This window comes from Callorhinus ursinus, unplaced genomic scaffold, assembly GCF_003265705.2.
Source record: "Callorhinus ursinus isolate GAN/ISIS: 27379988/994484 unplaced genomic scaffold, GSC_fseal_2.0 scaffold48, whole genome shotgun sequence".
NCBI lineage: Eukaryota > Metazoa > Chordata > Mammalia > Carnivora > Otariidae > Callorhinus > Callorhinus ursinus.
The window spans coordinates 3,910,751-3,933,873 of NW_027397110.1; the positions used below are offsets into that span (position 1 = coordinate 3,910,751).

At 57.8% G+C, this 23,123-nt stretch overlaps 1 protein-coding gene across 2 annotated transcripts in view; it reads right to left on the reverse strand.

The window, feature by feature from the left end:
* Positions 1 to 22,465, reverse strand: part of FBLN1 (fibulin 1) — an 81,699-nt gene extending 59,234 nt beyond the window's left edge. For both annotated transcript variants that reach the window (XM_025881864.2, XM_073882624.1), the window contains exons 1-3: positions 22,304 to 22,465; positions 5,297 to 5,402; positions 452 to 587 (exon numbers count right to left, since the gene is read on the reverse strand). In XM_025881864.2, coding sequence (XP_025737649.1) covers positions 452 to 587; positions 5,297 to 5,402; positions 22,304 to 22,379 — 318 coding nt within the window. In that variant the 5' untranslated portion in view covers positions 22,380 to 22,465. The remainder of the gene's footprint in view (positions 1 to 451; positions 588 to 5,296; positions 5,403 to 22,303) is intronic.
* Between the last annotated feature and the right edge of the window lie 658 nt (positions 22,466 to 23,123).

The window sequence follows — 23,123 nt, forward strand, 5'->3', positions numbered from 1 at the left end:
CTCTTCTCTTCTAGGGCAGTTTGGGAGGTCGTGTGTTCTCAGAGACCCCGGTGGGGGCCCCTTCTGAGGTCCAGGCTCCACCTCACCCTGCTGGGCAGGAAAGCTTCAGGGCCTTCTGCTCCTGGCAGACGCGGGTGGGAGGGCCTGCCTTGAACTGTGAAGAGGGTTCTGACGGCCCCGGAGCTCAGGCAACCTCTGCTCTGATCTCTGCATTCCGGCTGGAAGCCCGGGGACTGGGTGTCCGCAGGGCCAGCCTGGGTCCCTTAGTCCCTGTCTCCTCCAGGTGGTCCAGGGCTTACTGACTAGACTGCAGGGGGCGGGGGGCCCGAGCCACCCCGCCTCCCACTGCTCAGAAGGACAGGCCTGGGCAGGTGCTGCAGGCAGGAGAGCACCCAGGCCTCCCGCGGGGGACGGGGGCACCTGCGGCTGCGGGCAGGAGGACGGTCCTCACCTTCACAAACGTAGCCTCGAGGCTGGTGTTGTCACCGTGTGGCGTGGCGCAGCTGTCCTGCTCGTTGGCCAGGTTGATGCCCGTGGCGCAGTGTAGCTCCTCCAGCTGGCTGTGACAGCACTGCTCCCGGACCATCCTGTGGGCGCGGGGGCGGCCGGGCTGAGGGCAGGGCCCTGGGAGGGCAGGGGTCCCGCCTGGGGGTCCATGGGGCCTGGGAGCGGTAGCCCCTCAGGGAGGGGAGCTCTGTCCTTGTTGGGTGCCTCCCCTTCTCAACCTACTCCCACTCTCACTCACTCACACGTGCGCACACACGCACGCACACTCGTACCCACGCTCACTCGCACACTTACCCACACACTCGCTTGCACTCGCACGCACACTCACCCCCCCCCGCACACCCGCATGCACACTCGCATGCACACCGTAGCTGGCAGAAGGAAGGGGCTCCAGAAGTATATACCCTTTCAGGAGAGCCTGAAAGCAGAGCAGTGTCGGGGAGGGGGGGATCAGGAGAGCCCGTTGTGCCGCCCGAGCCCGATTCAGCTCTCTGAGCTCTGAGTGTCGTCCTACAGAACGTTCCTGCCGCGTTGAAAAACCAGGCCGGCTGACTACTGACTCTGGACCAGGCACCCTCATCCTTCACTGCTCATCTCTCTCTTCCAGACTCAGAGGAAATCGCTCCAGAGAGGTGGAGGAGCTTGCCCACGGCCACAGGGCGTGGGACGGTGGCAACGGGAACACCGGGCTGGGGCGTCCCATCTCCTGGCCCTGCTGGGGGCTCCAGGAAGAAGGTCCTTGGAAACCAGAGGACACCCGAGCGTAAAGGCCTGTGTTGGCAGAAGGGCCAGTGGCAGCCAGAAGTGGTGCCTCAGCTCAGAGCGGGAAGGGCTGGCCTGAGGTGGGTGAGCAAGCGGGGGCTGTGTGTGAGTCACAGGTATGGCTTCCCCCCAAATAACCGTGGCTTCAGCCAACCCCAGCAAGGGCCGGAGGAGCCGCCCGACCTGCGCCAGTCCAGAGAGAACGGGGCCTGCCGGGCCTCCTCTGCCCGCGGAGCAGCAGCCCCCAGCCCGTCCTTCCCCCCAGCCCATCCTCCACCCCACGGGGCCGGAGCTCTCTGCACCTGGCTTCCCATGTGCTTCCTGAACCATCTGGAAGGATTTTTCTATGCTTGTGATACTACACATTCCACTCACACCTTCGGTGAATTTACAAACAATAGGGATTCCACTAGATTGTCAAGAACAGCAACCGGATAGGCATCCATCTGTCCATGCATTTGAGGATGTTGGCTGCGCGGAAGACAGTGTTGGTGAGGAGGACAACTGGAAGGTTTAGGCACTGCTGGTGGACTCGCAAATGCTGCAGCAGCCGTGGGGTAGCTCCTCGAAAAATGAAATATACAACTACCGTACGATCCAGAGATCCCACTCATGGGTATACACCCAAAGGAACTGAAGGCAGGGACTCAAGAAGATAATTGCACACAACACGTTCTGGGCAGCATCATTCACAGCGGCCAAAAGATGGAAGCAACCCCATGTCCACTGAGGAATGGCTAAGCAGAATGCGGTCCATCCGTACTGTGGCACCATGATTCAGCCTCAACAAGGAAGGAAGGAGATCCTGCACCTGCTATGGACATGGATGGACCTTTCCTTTCCCATGACACAGAGCACCTTCTCACAAACCATATAGTTAACTTACTGTTTGATCATCTGTATCCTTTACAGAAGAGATTTTGTCTGTTTTGTTCACTGATTTATCCCCATCTCATCGAGAACGGTGCCTGGCACCTCGCAGGCCCTCGGGGATGTTTGTGAGATTAAGAGATGGAAGTGTCCGAGTGTGACAGGTGTGATGAAAAACGTCAGCCTTAGGTTTGGGTTCAGTGCGTATGCAAACTCCTCTGAGCGGTCCGTGGCCTTGATTCAGTCCAAGGTTTTAGTAAATTTAGATAATAAGGAACGTTGGTCCTTGGTTCGGGCTGGGGTGTGAGGTAATATGCGCCTGGGGGAAGCATCAGAGCTGCTGTCCCCTGACTGCCCCCAAATGTGTCTCGTTTAGAGGCTCTGGCAGAAGCTGAATGCACTTGGCTGCACATGTGTGCAGAGAGGGCTCGGCTCCTCCGGCGGTCCTCTGGGGTTGCCCCCTCCCCGCCCAGGAGAGCTGACCGCACCCAGGTCTGCCCAGGAGGCTCACCTCCCACCTTTAGTGACACCTCTCTTTGAGCCAACAGTCCAGGCTTGGCCTCTGATCTCTGCAGACGAGGTGGGGTTCAAACCCCAATGTTAACTGAGCAAAGGGGAAAATATGCAGGGGAGGTCTGGAGGGGGTGGCAGACCGTGACACAGTTAGAGCCAGTGAGCTCGATGGCTGACTATTCACCAAGAGGCCCTGGACACACACGCAGCCCGGCCCGTGAGTTCCCCAGGACGAGCCAACTAGCCTCCTGGGGCCTCCGTGAAACAGAAGTTTGGTCACTGCCAATCAGTGGCCCGTAGGTGGTGTCCTGGGAGTCCAATGACATGTTTTGAGGACACTGTAATGTGGAAATGTGCACCCCCCAACCAGAATTTCCGCAGGCCCCTGCGATGAAGTGAGCTCCACCAGCAATATGTGGGGGGGGTCAGGGGGAGCCCGGACTTGCAGCCACATTTCCCACAGAGAGAAGAAATTCCTGCTCAGCCGTTCAGATGATATTCCTGACGTTTCAGGATATCTCTTGAGGCCTGTTCGAGATTTACCCTTGACCAAAATGCAGGTCATAAACAAAAGCCTTTTGTATGCTAAGAAGGTGTATTTTCTACGTAATCTGGGGCCCAACTGGGGATTACAGATAACTCCGGAACTTAGAGACTTTGATGGGTAGAAGTCACTAACAAATTTAGTAATGACTGAAATCCAAATTCAAAAGTAGGGCCCAGCGGCCTCCAGGTCTCTCTGACCCGAGCCCCTCCATCTGCACGTTGAGAGGTTTGGCTGGCTGATGCCTCACTTTGAAAGTCTTTGATTTCAAGAAGGATTGATCATAGTGGCTCCCTGTTACGGGTTGAGCTGTGTCTCCCCCCCGCAAAATTCTATGTTGACATCCTCACCCCTCGTACCTCAAATGTGACTATATTTGGAGAGAGGGTCTTTAAAGAAGTAACTAAAGTTAAATAGTCATTGGGGTGGGCCCTAATCCATTACAACTGGGGTCTTTATAAGAAGAGGGGGTCAGGGTAAGACGCACAGAGGGACGACCATGTGAGGACACGGGTTGAGGACAGCCGTCTGCACGCCCAGGACAGGGGCCTCGGGAGGAGCCAGCCCAGCCCACACCGTGATGCTGGACTTCTGGCCTCCGGAGCCGGGAGACCATAAACCTCTGTTCTTCAAGCCCCGGTCTGTGGTGTTTGTGATGGCAGCCTGGGCAGACTCTGACATTCACACTGTCTGGCTCTGTGGTGCTGGCTTTTTCCCTCCCCTCTGTCATTTTTCTCAACCCTGAAGGGATGTCATCATAATCCTCCTTTTCCACTTGGGGAAACTGAGGCTCTGAGCTGGCTCAGGTCACACAGCCAGAAATCCAGCCCCGGTCCATCCAGCTTCTCCCGGCCAGGCTACTTGTCGTGGACACAGTCTGCAAACAGAACATTCGGTGCTGACCACCCAGCTTGGCTCCGGCCCCTCTGACGTTTCTAGCCCTGAGCCGCCACGCTCGGGAGCCAAACTCTTGGCTCTCACTCCTCAGACGCCCCGCAAATCCTGACTGCGGGGCCTCCCAGTCAATTCCAACAGCCAAGGTCCTGTTTTCTTTTCCTTTGTTGGGTCTATAATGCTCTTGACTTTTCAAGAATTTCCTAAATCGAGATTTACATCGCCCAGCCGCGTTGGCAGACTGCACGCGATGCTTGCTGCCAACATAAATGCAGAAGTCCAGAACGAGGCGAGCAAGCCTTCCCTGCACATTCTTTCCGTGGCCGCTCTCCGCCCAGCTGCCCGCAGCCCGAGTGTGGCTCGGCTTAGACCCGGACTAAGCCGGGCAGAGCAGACCAGGGGCCGCTAAGGGAGGGAATGCTGCCTCCGCGACATTTGCTCTCTTAGGCAAGCTGATCTGGGTTCACATCCGAACGCCGTCCCCTACCAGCTGTGTGCACGGGGGAAAGCTCAGGTTCCTCATCTGTGAACCGGGATTAATAACAGTAAAATGGAGTCACGTGCCACAGTGCACGGCACAGAGGACGTGTTTCCCACAGACTTGCTACTGTTTTTACTATTACTTTTACAGTGACGATCAACATTACAGATCTTCATCATTTTCTCTAAGCGTGTATCCTCCCAAAACTTTGAAGGACCTGGGGTTGATTTAAGAGAAGAACAGCAGATCCAGGTGTCGGCTACTGCATAAGGGGGAACAGCCATCTGGGGGAGCTCTGCTCCAGACTGGCCTGTCTGCGTTCTCGGGGTCTGAAGGCAGTCCACACTTCGCCTCACCGGTCACGTGATCGTATCCAACCCCACAACAGACCCCTTCTTGTCAGGAGGAGCCTGACGTGGCCACAGTGCCCAGCAGCGGCAGAGAGAACAGCAAACCCGGGTCTCCCTGCTCTGCAGCCCGGGGAAGGGGAGAGATGCCCCGGGCATCCCAGGGCGGCCCGGGAAGGGTGAGCTCAGTCCCGTACGGGGACGTGGGAGCGCAGAAGGAGGAGGCAGGGGTGAGCCACCACGCCTCCCGCGGCCTGGGTGGACGTGGGCCTGTGCGCCGGGCTCTGCCAGGGGTCCTGGCTCATGCTGTTCCTTCTTCCCCGGTGTTCTGCTAAAGGAACACCATTCTGGTAGAACAGTGGCCATTGGCACATGTACCTGCATTCCTTGGATTCCGAGGCATAAGGCAGCGAGCAGTCCCTGTGCTGTGTGGCCATGCTATGTCCGTCCGCACAGCAAGCCTCCATGAGGGTGTCCGCGGCCACTGTGCAGGGAGAGAGCAGGGTGCCTGGTCAAGGAGCGACTCCCCCCTGGCCCACGGGAGGTGCCCTCTGACATGCAGCCCCCCTCCCAGTTCCTCGGGCCCCCACTACAAGTCAGGCCGGTCTGAACGGGCCTGCACACATCCGTGAGTCACTCCACAAATGTGAATGGAAAACCCACTGGGTCCTGGGCTGGAACGCACACCCACTCCTTTCTAGAAAGGCCTGATGTCTGAACTACTACCTTCCGAATCCAGTTCTTATGGGGCTGCAGCTCAGCCCCCGGGATCCATGCTCACCCAGGCTGATTCCCTGCTCCAGCCACGTGCCAGAAACTCAGACGGGGACCCTGCCCAGACAGGTCGGGAGGGCAGCTACGGCAGGAACAAGGCGTGAGCCAGCTGCCATCCAGCCCAACGGCGAGGGGGTTCAGGCACCACCAACCTGACTCTCAAGAGGGTCAGAAATAGGGGCAACCCGGAGGTTCCCAGCAGGGCTGACACCAGACACTGGGACAATCCAAGAAGGCTCCCCCCGAGGAGAGATCCGTCGGGCTAGCTGGGAGCGTGCACCAGGGAGGAGGTGCAGCAGAAGCGAGACTCGGGGGACAGAATGGAAACGGAGGCCACACCGCCACAAGCCCCCTCGGTGACAAGAGCCCACGTTTCTAGACCAGCTTCTGGGAGCTACAGCTGTGTTCTCTGCTGTAATTTCTCCAAGCTCCTTGTTAGCGAGGCGTCAGTCCTCATCATATAGCGGCCAACAGTTCCTGCCCTCGATCTGCGCAAGACCGCGTCCTCGCCCACAAAGAGGACAGCAGAAGGGCTCACGTGGGTCAAGCAGCCAGCTGCACACGCCCTCACAGCTGGACAATGGCCCTCCAGTCCCCAGCCTGGCTCTCAGCCTCAACCCAAACTGCTGCCCGCATGAGCCCCATGCCTGGGGGGAAGGAGAGGGCCCCAGTGTGCCCCAAGGAAGGAGCAGCTGGGTATGGAGGTGCCCCCAGCACAGGGGACTCACGTGGCCAGAGCATTAGCCCTGACGACCTCCACAGTCTGGGTGGAAGGCCACACTGTGGCAGGACGTTGCAAGACTGGGCTTTAAGAAACACCACGTTTTCTTACTGATGGCTTTCCGGCACCCAATGGGGTAAATCCTGATGGGCTCGGCAGAATTTCTTGGCACCATCGGCCATGGGTGTTTTGTCTGGGCTCATTATTCTTCCAAGGCTGGGCCCTCGAGGTGGCCCCAGAAGGGAGGTTCACTCTTGGGCTTAGCACGAGGCCACGACTTCCTGAAACACCAGCCCTGACAACCTGCCATCAACTGTCACAAGCACCTCTGCAGTCAGACGGGGTGTGGGACATGCTGCCCTTGAACGCCCAGTGGGCAGAAACTACCACTGCTCACCAAGAGTAACTGCTTCCAGAAAGACGCTGGGACAGTTCGTGCTTGGCCGGCCTTTCCACGTGGCCAGGAGGAAGAGGGGTGTCACCTGGAGCCAAGTCAGCACCACCCCTTCCCTGGGGCTCCCGGGGATCTCTGAGCTGCTCCCCCCAGTGAGAGATGTGCCCTGACCTGTTCTCACCCTCACGGGGCGAAGAGTGACAGACACCCAGTCTGCTGCCACCTGGCCACTCGGCCCCTCCCCAGCTCAGCTGTCACCCCTCCTCATTCCCTGACAATGTCATCTGGTGAACACGGGAGATTCACCGTGGGGCCAGGGCTCAGATAAACCTGCCTGGCGTCACGGGCCTCCCAGCACAAAAGCAGGAGCACTGTCCCGAGGGGAAGCCACAGAGTATAGGACAACGTCGAACGTTCCCATTCACGTACCCACTCGCTCATTCCTTCATTCTTACCCTGAAGTTAGGAAAAGCATTCATGAAACAGAGGACCTTATCTCTTGGAGATAAAACATGGCCTGCGGTTCACCCCAAGATGAGCGTGACCCAGCCGGGAGGCTGATCTCCCCCACGCCGCCAAGCCCAGCTCCCCATCCGCCCCGGCTCCAGCTGCGCCTGCCCAGCCCTCCTGCCTGCGGTCTCAGCCCTCGGGCTTCTCACAGCCTCTCAGGTCTCCAGTGGCGGCCTGCCCGCCCCCCCACCTGGGCCCCCCACTCCTGCAGCCTGCCTGGCCCGGGGGCCCCCTCTGCTCACACACCACAGCCTGCACGTGGAGCGCAGCTCCCTGCTTCCTAATATTCTGACGGCCTCACCCTCCCACCCACAGGTATCTCGTGAGCTGGGCCCATCTCTTGTCCTTACGCGCCTCTGCGCAAGGCAGCTACAGAGCTGATGAGAGCCTGAGTTCTGGGCTCACAGCTCCAGTCCCGGCTCCAGCTCTTTCTTGCTCTGTGACCCTGGGCAGGCTGCTTCACCTCTCTGAGCCACAGCTTCCTCGACAGTAAAACGGGGCTCGAAGTACCTTCGCAGAGTTGCTGAGCAGATGGATATAGCTTCTAAAGTTCTGAGCAACACAGGGAGCCCTCAGTAAACGGCGCTTGATGAGGTGTTAAAGGAACAAAGGAGATTTGCTTGCTGTGCGTGGCCCATGAGAAACGGGGAACCATGGCCCCGGGTTGGTGTGCGGAAGCCCCCCGGGGATGAGCAGCAGCCCCAAAGCCTCCCTTCGCCCCTGAGAAAGGCAAGCACGAGGGAAGCTCGGACTCCCACGACCAGCTCAGTGGGGTGAGCACTTTGTGCCCTGAGCCGTGGAAACATTTGGAAATGATTCTCGCTGGGGAACCTGAGCACTTTGAACTTTGCTCTCAGCAGGACAATAACACGTTAGGTTCTTTCCTCAGTCCAGAAGTTTTGGAATGTCCCTGGAATGCTCCAAGCAGCCACAGAGCTGGAACTCGTGCAAAACAGAGCCGTCTGGGGGCCGGGGCCGGGTGGGATCGGCATGCAGCCCCCTGGGAGCCACAGGGACGTTCCCACACGGCCCCATCAGATGCGCGATGGAGAGCCCCCCAGGGACCACGGCCGGGCCGGACGGTGACGAGGCCGAGGTGTGGGGAACAGACCCGGGCATCACTGTCCTCATTGTACCAAGCATCCCTGACACGTGACGAGTCTCTTTCATTCACCATCTTTATCTCCCTCAACCCCATACCCCCCTGGTTATGCCACCAAGCAGGGCGCATGGCGTCACACTGTCGAGTAGAAGGGGCATCTTTTCCAACCTATTCCCTGTCTCTTGGCCCCTTGGTCACTCCCTATATTTTATTCTCAAGGGATGAACAGCTCTGGGTTGAACATCTCTATTCATACACCGTCTTTCCGAAAGTCCTGAGCATTTGCTTAGGCAGCCGAAGGAGAGGAGCTGGATCAAAGGGAAGACATTCTCAAGACTCTCCAAACAAACAGCGGACTGCTATCCCGAGAGGCTTCCCTGCTCACACAGCCCTGCCGACCCTGCAGCTGGAGCAAGGTGACCAGGGACGTGTTTGGAGCCAGCACCTGTGGCCGACGGGTGGCCTGCTGGAGGTGGGCTGACTGGCCGCAGCTCACGGGTTTCTGGTCAAGGTGGAGGCATGGACCTGGGGACGAGCTGAGAGCCCCAGCTGCAAGTCAGAGGGACCTGAGGAAGAACGCCAGCCCCTGTGTTTATCATGCTCCTCCGGAGAGCAGCAGGGCAGAGGGGAGGATGGGGTCAGCATTTAGGTTTGAGCCCCTGGCCCACGCTCTGCAGCTCACCATCCCGGGGCAAATTCCTGAAGCTGTCTGCACCTCGGATCCATGTCCCAATCTGTGAAATGGGGCTCGGCCCACCGAATCACAGGGTTCCTGTGGGCGCCCGGCACACGAAAGGCAGCCAGGGATCTTCCTACTCCCGTTCCTGCTCCATGCTCATTCGCCACCGTCTTTAAACCGTATGCCATAAGTAACGTGCAACCAAACCGTCACATTAGTGGCTGTAGATCTGGAAGCTGGACTCCAAACGTAATTACAAACCGAAGAAGCCAAGTGGAGTTAAATCCCCCAATAGTGATGTGAACATAAACGCTAAGGTGTTCCCGTCCCCACCGGGACCAGGCCTTGCCCTCCCAGAACCAGTGGGTGGCCAGCTCTGCACAGGTGTCACTCAAAATCCCTGATGCTTTCCTGCCAACTTCTCATCCCACTGCTCCTTGGCCTGGGCTCTGGCCCCTCCAGGCTCTGGTCCTTCTCTGGCCAGCACCGTCGCCTGCTCACCTCCAGACACTACCCAGTTCTGTCGAGATATTCCTCAGCACCATGCCTCCCCAGCATCACTGCCATGGCTCAGGGAGTGCTCCTCACCGAGTGCTCCTCACTGAGTGCTCACTACGTGCCAGGCACTGCACCAGCACTTACTCGGTTCTCACAAGAACCCAGAGAGGCCAGTTCGTGATGCTCCCCGTTTTGCACATAAGAAAATTCCAACTCCGAGAGGTTAAGGGACTAGCTCAAGGTGACACAGCCTGAGAGGTCAGCCAGTGAGCGGCAGAGCCAGGCATCGGGCTGGGTTCTGACAGCCTCCAAAGCTGGTCTAGTCTGCCTCCTGGTGAATTAGAAACTCCTGTGGGGCACGGATGCTATCTTTCTACTCTCAGTGACTCTGAAGCACCCTCCCATGCCCAGCACAAACAGCGAGGCTCAGTGTTAGTTCAACAGGACAGATTGGCGACAGGCATCTTAACCAGGGGCCTGAACTGCCAGGCTGTCCTTGGAGTGTAGGGTTTGCTGCAAACACGCCTCTTCACAGGGAGGGAATGACCCCCAGGGAACAATATGTGATTGGAGCCGACTACCCCGAAGAGCCGGACTGCTTAGAATTTCCGCAAGAGCCCGGGCCATGCTGGGGCATGGGTCTGGGACTCCAGAACTGCCACTTGCTTGGCCTTAGAGACAGCTGCCCCCAACCCATCAGAGCCGCAGAGAAAGGAGGAGTCTCATGGAGAGAGGGGGACGCCCTGCAGAATTCTCTGGAGTCCTGGCACAAGATGTCAACAGAGATACCATCTGCAGTAGGTCGGTCTTTAACAGACGCGTGCATCTCGTCCGAGAAAAGGTCTGTTATTAACTTATGTTCTGAAACAACAACAAAAAAAGCCGCCCAGCTCTTCCCAAGCGTTTCCTTTCCACGGGGCGGGACCAGGCTCTCAATGCTATTCCCACCCCGGGACACACCTCTTCCGAGACACACGCCAATTCGATAGGGGCACGGAGCTGTCTTCGCCGGTTTCATACTTATCCCCTTTGGAGTGAGCAAGCTTTCCTCTGGTGATGAAAATCACATTAGGCCAGAAAGGAGGCATGGTGACCCAGGGAAAGAGTGCGAGATAGGGAGCCTGGGCTGGCGTCCCCACCTTGTCTCCCTGGTGCTTACCAAGGGAGGTGCGGTCACTATCAATGTTTGCCGTAACCTGGACAGAGAGTATGAAAACCACTACCTAATGTGTTCAGAGGCTAGAGACCCCAACCTGCTGTTCTACTAAAACCATTACTCACCCTCTCCCATTCCTGTAGAATAATGGCTATGCATGCATCCTTGGGTTAAAATTAACTTAAACTTCCCCACAGTTGTTTAAAAGCTGAGCACCTAATACTGAGCAAAATGTTTTGTTTAAAATTTTGTTGTTGGGATGCCTGGGTGGCTCAGTGGGTTAAGTGTCTGCCTTGGGCTCAGGTCACGATCCTGGAGTCCTGAGATCCAGCCGCACGTCAGGTTCCCTGCTCAGCGGGGAGTCTGCTTCTCCGTCTGCCCCTCCGCCCCCACGCATGCTCTCTCTCTCACTCTCTCTCTCTCTCTCTCCCCCAAATAAATAAAATCTTTAAAAAAAATAAAATAAAATTTTATTGTTGAAGACATCATGCTCAGTGAAATAAGCCAGTCACAAAAGGATCAACCCTGTGTGATTCCAGGTCCCTAGAGAAGCCACAGTCAGAGATGGAAAGTAGACGGTGGGCGCCAGGAGCTACGGGAGGGGGAGACAGGGAGCTGTTCCCTGGACACAGAGCTTCAGTTTCGGGAGATGAAAACAGTCTGGAGACGGACAGGGGTGGTGGTTGCACAGCCACTGAACGGTGCACTTAAAAACGGTTAAAATGGCTAATTTTATGTTATGCATATTTCACCACGTTTAAAAAAATACATTTTAAAAAACTAAGTGTTTGCATGCCGTTTTGTACTGCTCTTTGCTCAGAAAAGGCCTAGATGTTCTGCTGATGATCTCACCTGTTGTTCTCAATCGATGTTTTAATGCACGAACACGCATACCGTAGAGAGGACTGATTTGGTAAACTATTTCAGAGCGTCCCCCCCGTAGCGGTTTGGTGGTGACTGCAGTGTTTTACATAAGCAAGCTAGGTGACTTCAGAGGCAACAGGTAAAATGTTATGGAACGAAGTATAGCAGAGGGCGGCGCTCACTCCCAAGCCCAAGGAGGAGCCTAGGGCAGGCTCCCAGGAGGTGACAGGGAGGCCAGGCTTCTGGAATCGCGTCCCCAACCACACACAGTAAGAATTCAGTGTTGTCAGTGGAAGGGAAAGAGAGAGGGGCCTCCCAGGCAGTGGCTTCACTCCGACACAGGACATACAGCTGGGCCCCGGGGCTGGGAAGGGCGTGGGGGTACAACAGGTGACACCTCCCACTGGACACCACATCTCACTGGTTCCACCAAGGGTTTCACTGCGGTCGACAGTGTCGGATCAACCAGGCCAACCGGCAGCCACACTGGCTGGAAGCCCTCCCAGAAGGACATCGGTTCACAGAAGTCCCATGCAGAGACCCCAGCACATCTGAACGGCCCTCAGCAACATGGAGCAAACAAAGCCATCGCTGCTTCTTCTACCCTCACTCCCAGGAGCCATGCCAATATCGACGACGTTACTTCAGGTGACCCCACACTGGACACCCACCCATGCCCATTGCAGGGCTGTAGGTGCTCTTAAAAGGGAAGTGGTCTGCAGTCTCTCAGATCACTTCCCTTGCTTCTGAGCAGAAGCTTCAATCGAGCACAGTTTCCATCTCTGGTTCCTGTAATCTGACTGTGAATTGGATCCACAAAGCATTACACTAAATATAAATGAAGAATAAACTCTCTTGCAAGATCTTGTTAGCCTTGGACGTGGACCTTCCAAGGGAAGGCGACGGACATGTGGGTTAAAACGGCCCAGGCCCCAGACCCGCCTCCACCTCACTGAGCCTCCCTTTCTCCAACCGTCACATGGGGTGGTAACTGGCTAGGACAGGGAAGGTCGATGTGATCATCCAGGCAAAATGCTTAAATTGGCGCCCAGCCACAGAAAGAATCTTCAAAATGGAATCATCACAGAAGTTACCCCACCACTGTGGGGAGGGCATTCCTCTTGAAGGGGATCACACACTCCCCAAGACTCACACATCGCCACGTGGCCAACACCCCACCACCTCCCTCCGGGAAAGAGACACACCTGGCAGAAGTAACTGGTGAGCAGGTGGACAGAGACGGCCTGGTTCAAGGGCATCGGATACCATTTGTCACTTGAGACAGCGGCTAAAACGAAATTTCTTCCAGGTGAACTATGCGGTCATAAAGACTACAGCGCGGATTGTGAGTTGTGGTGGTTTTGATGGACAAAGGCACGCCATGTGTTGGGAGCCACACTGAGGCTCACGGTCTAAAGCTGCGCACATTCTCGTCGAGGGGTAAAGATACAGACACATGTTCTTTCCAACACTACAGATGCCAGCTGGCAGTTGGAGGGGCTCTACTGCTTTAGGGTAGAAGCTTCCAGAATGTCAGCCTGCCACCCGTCATCATCACAGGGGCTCTGGGCAATGCCTGACTGGACTGTGAGCAGGTTAGCAGCAAGCCAAGTTGCTTGGTGTGCCATGTTGTGGTGGGACAGGCCCAGGGTCTGCTTCCAGCTCCACCATCGAGGGTCCTTCCACCTGGAGCAAGGCCAGGCCTCAGTCTCCTCATCTGTAAACTGGGTGGAGAAGTTGGCCTGGAGTCAAGCGAAGGCTTGCCAAACTCCGCCGTGTGTATGGACACTGGTCTGACAAAATTCCCATTGGACTGCAACAAAATGAACGAGAAAGGAAATGGCCAAGGGAGGTTTCCCACAAGTCAGCCTGATCCTGCTTAAAAGGCCTTCCCTTACTCTGAGACCCTGCCCTTCCAAATGCCCTGCGTGTATAGGAAATGGTGAGAGAGGAGGTGGTGAGTGGTTGGATCTCTGCTTTATATTTTAATATTCTCATTTGGCAAAATAAAAAATTGACAAGCTCTGTGCATAAATGAGAAGGGGGGGTGGGTAGGTGTGTCAACAGAAGCTAGCTAGCAAGTCAATTTTCTTGGTTTCCTCGTACAAGCTCAAAGCTGCAGAGAGCCTCGGGTGTTTCAGAATGGGAATGGGATCCTGGTGTGTCCTGTGTGTTCCCTGAACTTGCCACCCTGCAGGGCTCATGCTTCATCTGCTCCCCAGCAACTGCCTAAAGCTGCAGCCAAAGTTGGAGGGGGCCCCCGTGGTGTCCAGGACACCCATCACCAGGAAGCCTGAAATGCAGTGAGACACCAACAGGAAATCGCGACCAAACAGAACCCTGCAAGACTCAGCCCACCCCTGCCAGGGCCCCTCGCCTCCTAAAGCTGGGGAGCCATCGGGAGTCCAGCCCAGGCCCAAACCCTTGGCCATGGCTCTCATGCTGTCCTAAGTCCTCCGTGCCTTCAAAAAGCCCCTCTGTGGCTGGCTCGGTGGGTAGAGCACGTGATCCTTGATCTCGGGGTTGTGACTTCAAGCTGCTCGTTGGGTGGAGAGATTACTCAAAAATAAAATCGTAAAAAAAAAAAAAAAAAAAAAAAAAATCCCTCTTACAACACTTCCATGTGCAGGCTCTGGCTTGGGGCAAGGGATCCAGAGGTGAAACGGTAGGACCCGGTCCTCAAGGGAATGGCGCAGGGAGACACCAGGCAATTGTCACTGGGGTCTGCTGCGCCATGCCTCCGCACCCCTTGTGGGTCATAAGGGTAAGGGCAGCTGACCTCCCCAGGAGGAAGTGGGGTTTGCCGAGTTTGCTCTCAGGGCTCACACAAGAGCCACAGGTGCCTCAAACCGCCACACACCAGCACGAGAGACAGGGGTCTGGGGCAGAGAACCACCTGGCCGGAGGCAGCAAGAGACAAGGACCAGAAGGCACATCTCTGGGAAGGAGAGGAGAAGTGTCTCCCAGGAGACTCCCCAGCAGTCTCCAGTCTCCTCCCTACAGCATCCCATCCTGCGGGACCCATCTCCCCCGGTTTCCCTCTGAACTCTCTGGCCACCTGTCATGTGTCCTCTGCACCTGGCCTTTAGATGCTGGAGCTGGGTGGTCCTGGGTCCACTCCCTTCCTAGGACTGGCTCATTCACACCCACATCAGTTCAAAGGTCCTTTCCTCCAGAAGTCTTCCCTAACCCCCCCAACACACACACACACACACACACACACACATTCCATGGTCTCTTTGCACCCTGAACTTCCCAGCACCGAGCACAAATAATTAACTGCGTGTGTACTTAGCACCCGAGGGACTGGGACAAGCTCTGCACCCTGCCCCAGGCGGCCTCAGAGCAGGCACTCAATAAATTCCTGGGAAAGAACCAATGGACAAATGATCTCATAGGATCCTAGCAACTCTAGGAAACGGGCTCAGGGAGAGATTAAGCAAGCTGCCCCAGGCCACAGAGCAAACACAGAGGTGGCCTTGAGTCCGGCTCGGACTCGAAAGCTCACCCACACCCCATGTCACATGCCGAAGGAAACTGGCTTCCTGCTGAAGCCGGACTTAGCAAAATCAAGACTTTTCAGTCAGAAGGATACATGAGGCGGGGCAGTGTCCTGTTTAAGAACATAATCTGAGGGGCGCCTGGGTGGCTCCGTCGGTCGGGTCCGGGGATTGAGCCCTGCGGCGAGCTCCTTGCTCAGCAGGGGGGCCTGCTTCTCCCTCTCCCTCTGCTTCTGCCCCTGCTCGTGCTCCCTCTCTCTCACACACATAAATAAATAAAATCCTAAAAAAAAAAAAAAACAAAAAAAAAAGAACACAGTTTGAGAGCCATGCTCCCAGGTTTCGGTCCGGGTGGACCCACTCAGCAGCCGTGTGCCCATAGTCACACTACTTGGCCTCTCTGAGCCTTCATGCCTTCACACCCTCCTTCGTGGATAACGGGGGATAATAACGGGAGTGGGGTTGCAGAGAGAAGCCTTATGTCAAAATCAGAAGCATATGTAGGCAGCAAAACTTACAGTACATTTTACTCCAGTAGGTGACATGATCCAAAAGGAAAAAATAGGCTCAAGAAAAATACCCCATTAGCAACAGAACACACGAGTCCCTCCCATCACAAAACCAGTCCTGGCAATGTCCCAGCTACCAGCCAGAGTTCTGGGAAGTCCCCGAGCGGGCCCGCTACCTTGGAGCTTCTCCCTCCTCAAAGTGCCTGGGAGGGCTCAGTCCTGTGGCCCCTCATCTCCCCCTGTTGCCATCTCCCCAGCCCGTCTCCTGCAGCCTCATCCCGTGGGCTGAGACTCCCATATTTCTGCCTGCAGCCTGATCTTGCCTCCAACCCCAGGCTCCACCAGATGCCCAGCAGGAAGCTTACGGGGTCCACTAGGAACTTGGACTCTTCTACTGCCCCCCCCCCGGCCCCACCACATCCAGCCTTCTCCAGCTCAGTCATTAGCGATCACCATCCATCCAGCTGCTTGCACCACACCAACAGGGTCAGCCTGAATTATTCCTTCTCCCTCACCTTCTCTCTCCCATCCCAGGGCAAGTCCTGGCCACTCGAGCTCCCAGACACCCTAGATCTATCCACCCTCCCAGTGGCCCCCTGACTACCGCTCCGCCCAGGGCATCTTGAGCCCTGGACCCTGCAGAAACCTCCATGCTGGCTTATTCTGCCTACTCTCGTCTCCCCACAGTCCAGTCACCATGCAGTACTCCAGAGTGGCTTCTAGAAGCCTGAGTCAAATAAAGTCACTCCTCTGCTTAAAATCTCCAGCGGCTTCCCAGTGCACTCTGGATAAAACCCACAGTCTGCACCCTAATTTTTAAGGCCCTCCTGTCTTAGCCACCCTCTGCAGCACCCTCCGTCTCCCCTCTACTCTTCCCCAGAGGTACACACTTCCCTCCGGTCCCTCCAATACACCCGGTCCTCCCTGGGGCCTGGAGCCAGCTGCTTCATTTGTCCAAAAGCTCTCCTCAGGTCACAGATGGCTCCTTGCCACTCACACCTCAGCTAGGTATCACCCCCCCACCCACCTGAGAGGCACCCTTGCCTGCTGTCCCCAACATGGCATGTCACGGTCATTGTGGCACTGATTCCTACCGATACATCCTCGTGAGGGCGTCTATTAGTATATGCAGTGGCTCGAACGGTGGCCCCGAAAAGGATATATCCATGCCCTGACCCCGAATGTGGCCTTATTTGGAATAAAGGTCTTTGCAGGTGTAATTAGGGATCTCAAGATGAGATCCTCCTGGATCATCTGGGTGAGCCCTAAATCCCAAGACAAAGGTCCTTAGAAGAGACACAGAGAGGAAGAAAAAGCTACATGAAGACAGAGGCAGCCACGAGCCCAGGTGGGGACGGATCCTCCCCGAGAACCTTCGCAAGGAGCCAAGCCCTGCAAGACACCGTGCCATCGGACTTCTGGCCTCCGGGATGGTGAGAATATAGACCTGTTGTATTAAGCCGCTCGGTTTGCAGTAATTTGATTCAGGGCCACAGGAGGACCCACACAGCACACAAGCTCCATGAGGCAGGGACCTTGTCTATCCCGTGTCCCAGGGGCCTCGCGCTTGCCAAGTACAGGGATGACATGCTGACAAATGTTGGCAGCGTGACGATTAGCTCCTCTGAGGCCAGGCCAGGCTCATAAGGGAGGCTCAGGAAACGTTTGCTAACTAGAACGGAGAAACAGCCGATAAATGACACTGCGGATCACTACTTCCTCCTCCTGGGCCTCAGTTTCCCCACCTATACAAAGACTGGATCAGCTGATCTGTGGTTTCCATGTCCTGATAGACGAACTATGTCTTCCCAAATTCACCTCAAGTGCGCATGATAAGACCCGTCCGGGGCCCCATCGGACCCCAAGGCTGGTTCTTTGGTTCTTATATCCTTGCTACCATCTGGGAGGTGTAGGGACCCCGGAGGATCCAGACCCCCTCTGTGTGGTGTCCCCTCTGAGTGGCCCAAGCCGGCCATGCAGGTAACAACACACATCACAGACCCTCCACACGGAGAAAAGAAGGTTAGGAAGTCAGCAACAGGGTGGGCAGGAACCCAGTGCCCCCACTCCCAGTGCTGGTCATGTCAGCACAGCCCTCTGGCAGCAGCACTTGGCAAGGCCGGGGGCCGATCAGGCAGGAATATGACCTAAACAATTTCCAGGGCTGTCTTTTCCAGATGCTGGGCCCGCCCTGTTGTGTCTGGAACCCAGGACCCAGGCCAAGAACATTTTCCTTTACAAAGGTGCCAGGAAAGGGGCGACTTTCTACCCTGCAGACAGTTCTAGACCTCACCCATTGTCCTATGGCCAGAGGCATCCATCCCTGCATGCACCACCTCCCCCTGAAGCAGGAGGAGCACTGCCAACGTAGGTTCCTGGGGGGCTCCCAAGCCCCACCCCCAGATGGCAGCAAGGAGGGCCTGGCTTGGGCCACACCCAAGGGAGAGGCAGGTCCGAGGCCAGGCCCTGGGCTGGGTACCCGAGCAAACAGCCCTCCATCACCGCGGCCCCTGCCTCCCCGGGACAGAACGGGCTTGTCCACAGATCTGAAACAAGACAGGTGCCATCACCTGGGGGATCCTACCAAGCCAGCCACAAGCCCCTCAAGGGTTCTGTGGTCCCCCATGAATGGGAAACACCTGTTCTTCCTCAGGACCCCCTCACATGTGCAGCAGTTGTCTGTGGGGTTGAAGGCCTGTCCAACCTGCTTTTGTTTCCCCTCATTGGGTTTAAGGCAAGACAGCCAAGCGGTCAGGAGCGTGGGGTGCCTTGTCCTGGCCCTCGACTCACCACTGTGTGTCCCAGACAAGTGACTTAACTGCTCAGGGCCTTCGTTTATACATCTATAAAATGAAAATAAGGACAGTCCCTTCTTCATAGAATTGTTGAGAGGATTAAATTAGTGACTACATATAAAATATGTCAATTATTAAAATTTCCTAGGGCAGAGTGTGTTCCCATTCCGTACTTAAGGAAAAGTAGAGAGAGTATGGGATTGGTCACATTCAGAACTGGGACCAGTCTCCTCACCTCCTTTGAGTGCTGGCCCCCACCTGCTGGTAATGTGCAGGCAGCTGGCGCAACACACACCTGACCCCCTCCTGACTCAGAGCCTGCTGAGGACCAGCCTGAGGGCTAAGGGAGGCAGCCCCAGGGGGAAGAGCGCTGGTCTGCAGCACCCAGCCTCTGGTCCTGCCCTGCCCGCTGCGACTTCATCAGCTTCCCTGCCACACCCCCTCCTCACCAAGGTCCCTCCAGGCTCAAGGGTCTCCGATCCCAGGAAAGTCGACAGAATGGGTGTCCCCGTTTGGTTAGGTGGCCACACGTGAGGTCATTACCAGGACACTGGAACCACACAGAGCCTGAAAAAGCGTTTATGAATCAAACTGTTATAATGTGATGTTTTGCAAAGGAGAGTCTTTTACTGGATAAAATATCCTGGCAAGACGACCGTGCGTGCTAGTAGACCTGTGTTCGTAAAACTGTATCTGCAAGGCTGTCCCACTCACTGCACCCGATGCTCAGAGCCCTGCCTTCAGAGGAACAGGAGGGAAGAGGAGACATGTCCACGTTCTCTTCCACCTTCTGGGCCCCTGCCTGTGCTGTTCCCTCTGCCTGGGGCACTGTCCTCCCAGCCACCCTGCCCAGAAACCCAGCAGCGCCTGCTGTATCTGCCAGTCTACAGGCTGTATCCTTCGCCCTTGGGGAGGACGGCCCTGACTCTCCGCCTGTGGGGTTGCTTTGTAATGGCCTGTCCACTCGTCTGGCTCTCCTGGGGGGTGGGAGCCCCACAGGCAGAAGGGCCCGGCCTCGCCTCTTCCCTGCCGTACCCCCACGATTTAGACCAGCATCCGGCCCGGAGCAGATATCTAGTGTGTAGACGCCTGGGGAGGCCAGCGGACGCCCCTCCGCGTGACCTTTCCCAACACGGCTTTGGCTCTCGACAGCTGTGGGTTCTGAGGCCCTCCTGGGGAAATCAGTAGGACTTTCAGAGCACTCTCGGGGAAAAGGACCCCGTCTTACCCTAAGGGAGGGTGCCACACAAATAATAGGTCATACTAATCCAGCTGCCTTGGCAGACGTGGCCCCATGTCTCCCCCCCCCACCCCCAGGCCCCGAGGCACACTAAGAAGTCGGTTTCTGCTCTCTTCGTTTTACAAATGAGGAAACCACCAACCCATCCTGTGGGCTTTTCCAGCCGGATACAGGCAAAGTTGTTTTCCCGCCCCACAAAAGCTCGTGGCAGCCCGCTGGGACCCCAAGATGAGTGAGCCATGCTGTCCCTGCTCCCCTGCCCCCACTCACCACAGTCCAGCGGGGGTGGCAAACGGAGCCCTGAGCTGGGGGGCCTCAGGCAGAGCCAGGAGAAGGTGTCACCCCAAGCCATGGGCCCCACAGGAGGGGCCGCGGCACTGCCCCCCACCCCGGGGCACCCCGAGCCTCATCTTTGTGCATCCAATTCCCTCCAGCAGCCCCCCCCACCCCCAGCCCCCTGCCTGGGAAAGTTCCAGCAGCGGTGCAGGCCACGTGCTTCCAAGCCAAGCCCTCTCCCTCTCCGGTCTTTGTTCTCCCTCCCAGAGACTTGCTCTGTAATCAGTCGGCAACGCTGCCCACAGGAGCCAGAGGCCAAGAAAGTTTGGAGAAAGCACAGCCGTGTTTCCCCAGTGCCCTCCTCCTCTCCACTCCCGCCCACCCCGCTCTCAGGAGAGCCCAGCAGGACACACGGCGGCTCGGCTCTGTCCCCTGGCACGGAAGGTCAGCGCCCTCCTGCACTGCTGTGGCCAGGCCAAGCTCGTCGCAGCAGATTAGTGAAAGGGCCCACCACCGGGTGGCCTTTCCCAGGGTCACTTCTAAATTACGTGTCCTGGTGCGCCCCCACCCCCCGGCTCTCCAGGGGTGGGCCCGTGCCACCTCAGGGAACCTGACAGCCTCCAAGCTTGCAGCCGCAGACACAAACCAGGAAGCTCTAGCTCCCTCCCCCCAAACCACACCAAACTTGCGGAAACTCAAAAGAGGGGCCACCCCAAAAGAAACAGAGGGCCACGCCAACCCGGGTACGCAATGAGCAGGTCTCCTTTATCACATCCGCCTGAAGTCAGGGCCTCCTCGATAAAGACGATGTGAGCCCCTCCAGCCTGACCAGCACAGTGATGGAGGAGCGGGTACTCAGCCTCGGGAGAGTTCACCTATGCCTTCTCTCTGGGCCTGCCTCAGTTACCCCATCTGTAAAATACCCAGGGGGCCCTGGGGCCCTTTCCATTTCCAACAAGAGTCTTGTGTGGTCTCCAATCAGAGCCCCCCACCCCACGGGTTTTCACTCCAGCCACCGGTCACCTTCTGATGAATGCCTGTCTTCCCTCTGCCTGCCTGACCCGCTCCTGCCCCAGCACCGTCTCTTCCAACAAGCCTCCAGTGAGCCCCTGGGTGTACCAGGATGGCTCTCCCTGCCAACCCCAAGCCCTGTGCCTCCCATGACATCTCCCCCACAAGATGCCCCCCAGCACACGCCCCAGACAGAGCCAGAGGCCCAGGATCTGCTGCAGCCAGTGAGCAAGCCAAGAAACCTCCGCAGAGATCTGCCCTCTGCCCCCAACCTCTCCCAGGTGACCTTTTGACCAAAGTGGAGGGTGGTCACCTGAGAGTTGAAAAGAAACTAAACTAAGCCAGAGATAAAGCATCTAGGATTCTGAGGGTGGTCAGGGCTCTTGTCTAGGCCTGGCCCCAGGAAGAACAAAGCCTCCAGGCAGGCAGGCCTGACTAATGACTCATGAGTCATGGGTCAGCAGAGAGGTCAGAGGCCAGGGCTCTGCTCACCCGCAGCTGCTCTAATCCACGGGGCCTAATGCATCCCCGTGCGCCCTCCCCCCCCAGCAACCCAGGAGTTAGGCCTTGAGAATTACGGGAGAAAGAAGGGCCATCCCTGTGCTGTCAGCCCTGGGCCGAGCACTCTGGCCCAGGGGTCTGCCCGGAGAGACACATGCCCCTTGCCACAGGGTGGGTGGGTGTGCAAGTGGCCTGTCCGCAGCCCAGGCTGAGTATGTAGCCTGACTGAGCCTCTGTCTTGGGACCCTCTATATCCCAGGAGGGCAGACAGAGGTTTCCCCAAACACGGCTATCTCCTTAAAAAATCTATCTCCAGACCGCTCCCTTCCTTTCTGATTTTTCAAATCCACCCCCTAACGCACGAGTGGCTTTGTCTCCTGGACAAAGTACTGTCCCCAGTCTGTCTTCTCACCAACAACCTGGGTACAACAGCCCCTACCAAGAGGTGGAGGTGGGGGCAGTGGGAACAGATAGGTGCTCTGGATGCAGAGCAGGGCACCCGGGGGCTCAGCAACCATCAGCTAGGGCTTCCTCGCTGACCTCCCAGCCTTGGCCCCCGTGGGAAGATGGGTGAGCACTAGGGTGGGCAGCAGGAGGGTGCGGGCGACGGTGGGGGCGGGGAGGAGGAAAAATCTTCTTTCAAACAAGTGCCCGAGGTCTTCCAGGTGACTAGGACCAGGGCCAGGGGTGGGGTGAGGGGAGGAGGTAAACGGCCTCAGCGCACAGGACCCCAGGACCGCCGCGGGGGCGCAGCGCCCAGACTCCCGCTACGCCTACAGGTCCAGGACTCCCGAGGAGTGCGGGGCTGGGAGGGGAGCCACCAGAGCGGGGGCCGTGGACTTGGGGCGCCCCTACCTCGGGCCGCCAGCAGCGCGAGGCCGCCGAGCAGCAGCAGCGGCAGCGGAACCCTCCTCGGCGCGGCGCGCTCCATGGGGCCGGCGGGCGGCGGGCGGCGGGCGGCGGGCGGACAAAGGCGCGGGGCGCGGGGCGCGGCTCCTGGGTTCCACGCTCCGGCCGAGCCTCCGCAGCCAACGCTGGGCCCCAGCTGCGCGGTTCAATTATCCCGCCCCGGAGGGGGGCGCGGCGGAGGCGGGGCCGCGGGGCGCGCGGTGCCCTCCCTCCCGGGCCGCCCCCCGCCTGGGGCCCGCGCACCCTGGTCCCGAGGGGGCGCGGGCCCACGGCCCGGGGCGGGAGAGGGGACCCCAAATCTCTCCCAGGTGAGGGCCGAGAAGGGGGGGCGCATTCGGGCGGGAGGCACCCCCACCCGCTGCCGCCCTCCCCCTCCCCCCAGGCGCCCGTGAAACCCGATCCCTTCCCCACCCGCCGGCCCGAGGGGCGGGCTGGGTATCAAAGGTTAGCTCCGCCCGACTCCGCGGAAAGGGCGGGGTCCCGGGACCAAGGTAGAGAGGGGTCCCGAAGGGTCGTAGGCAACTTCGGGGGAGGGGGGAGGAGACAGGGCGGTGCCCTTCCGAGGCGGGGGGTGGGGGGGGCTCCCTGCAGGACGTGGCCCGCGAGCAAAGCCCCGCACCCACTGTCAGAGCGCTTCCCGCCTTCGGCCGCCTTGCACCCACGCACCATCCTGGGGCCTGCAAGTCCCTGGCCGCCCCAGCCGTGTCCTGGCACCTGGCGCTGCCCTCAGGAGACTGCCAGTCAGGCGAGACGAACTCGAACCAAC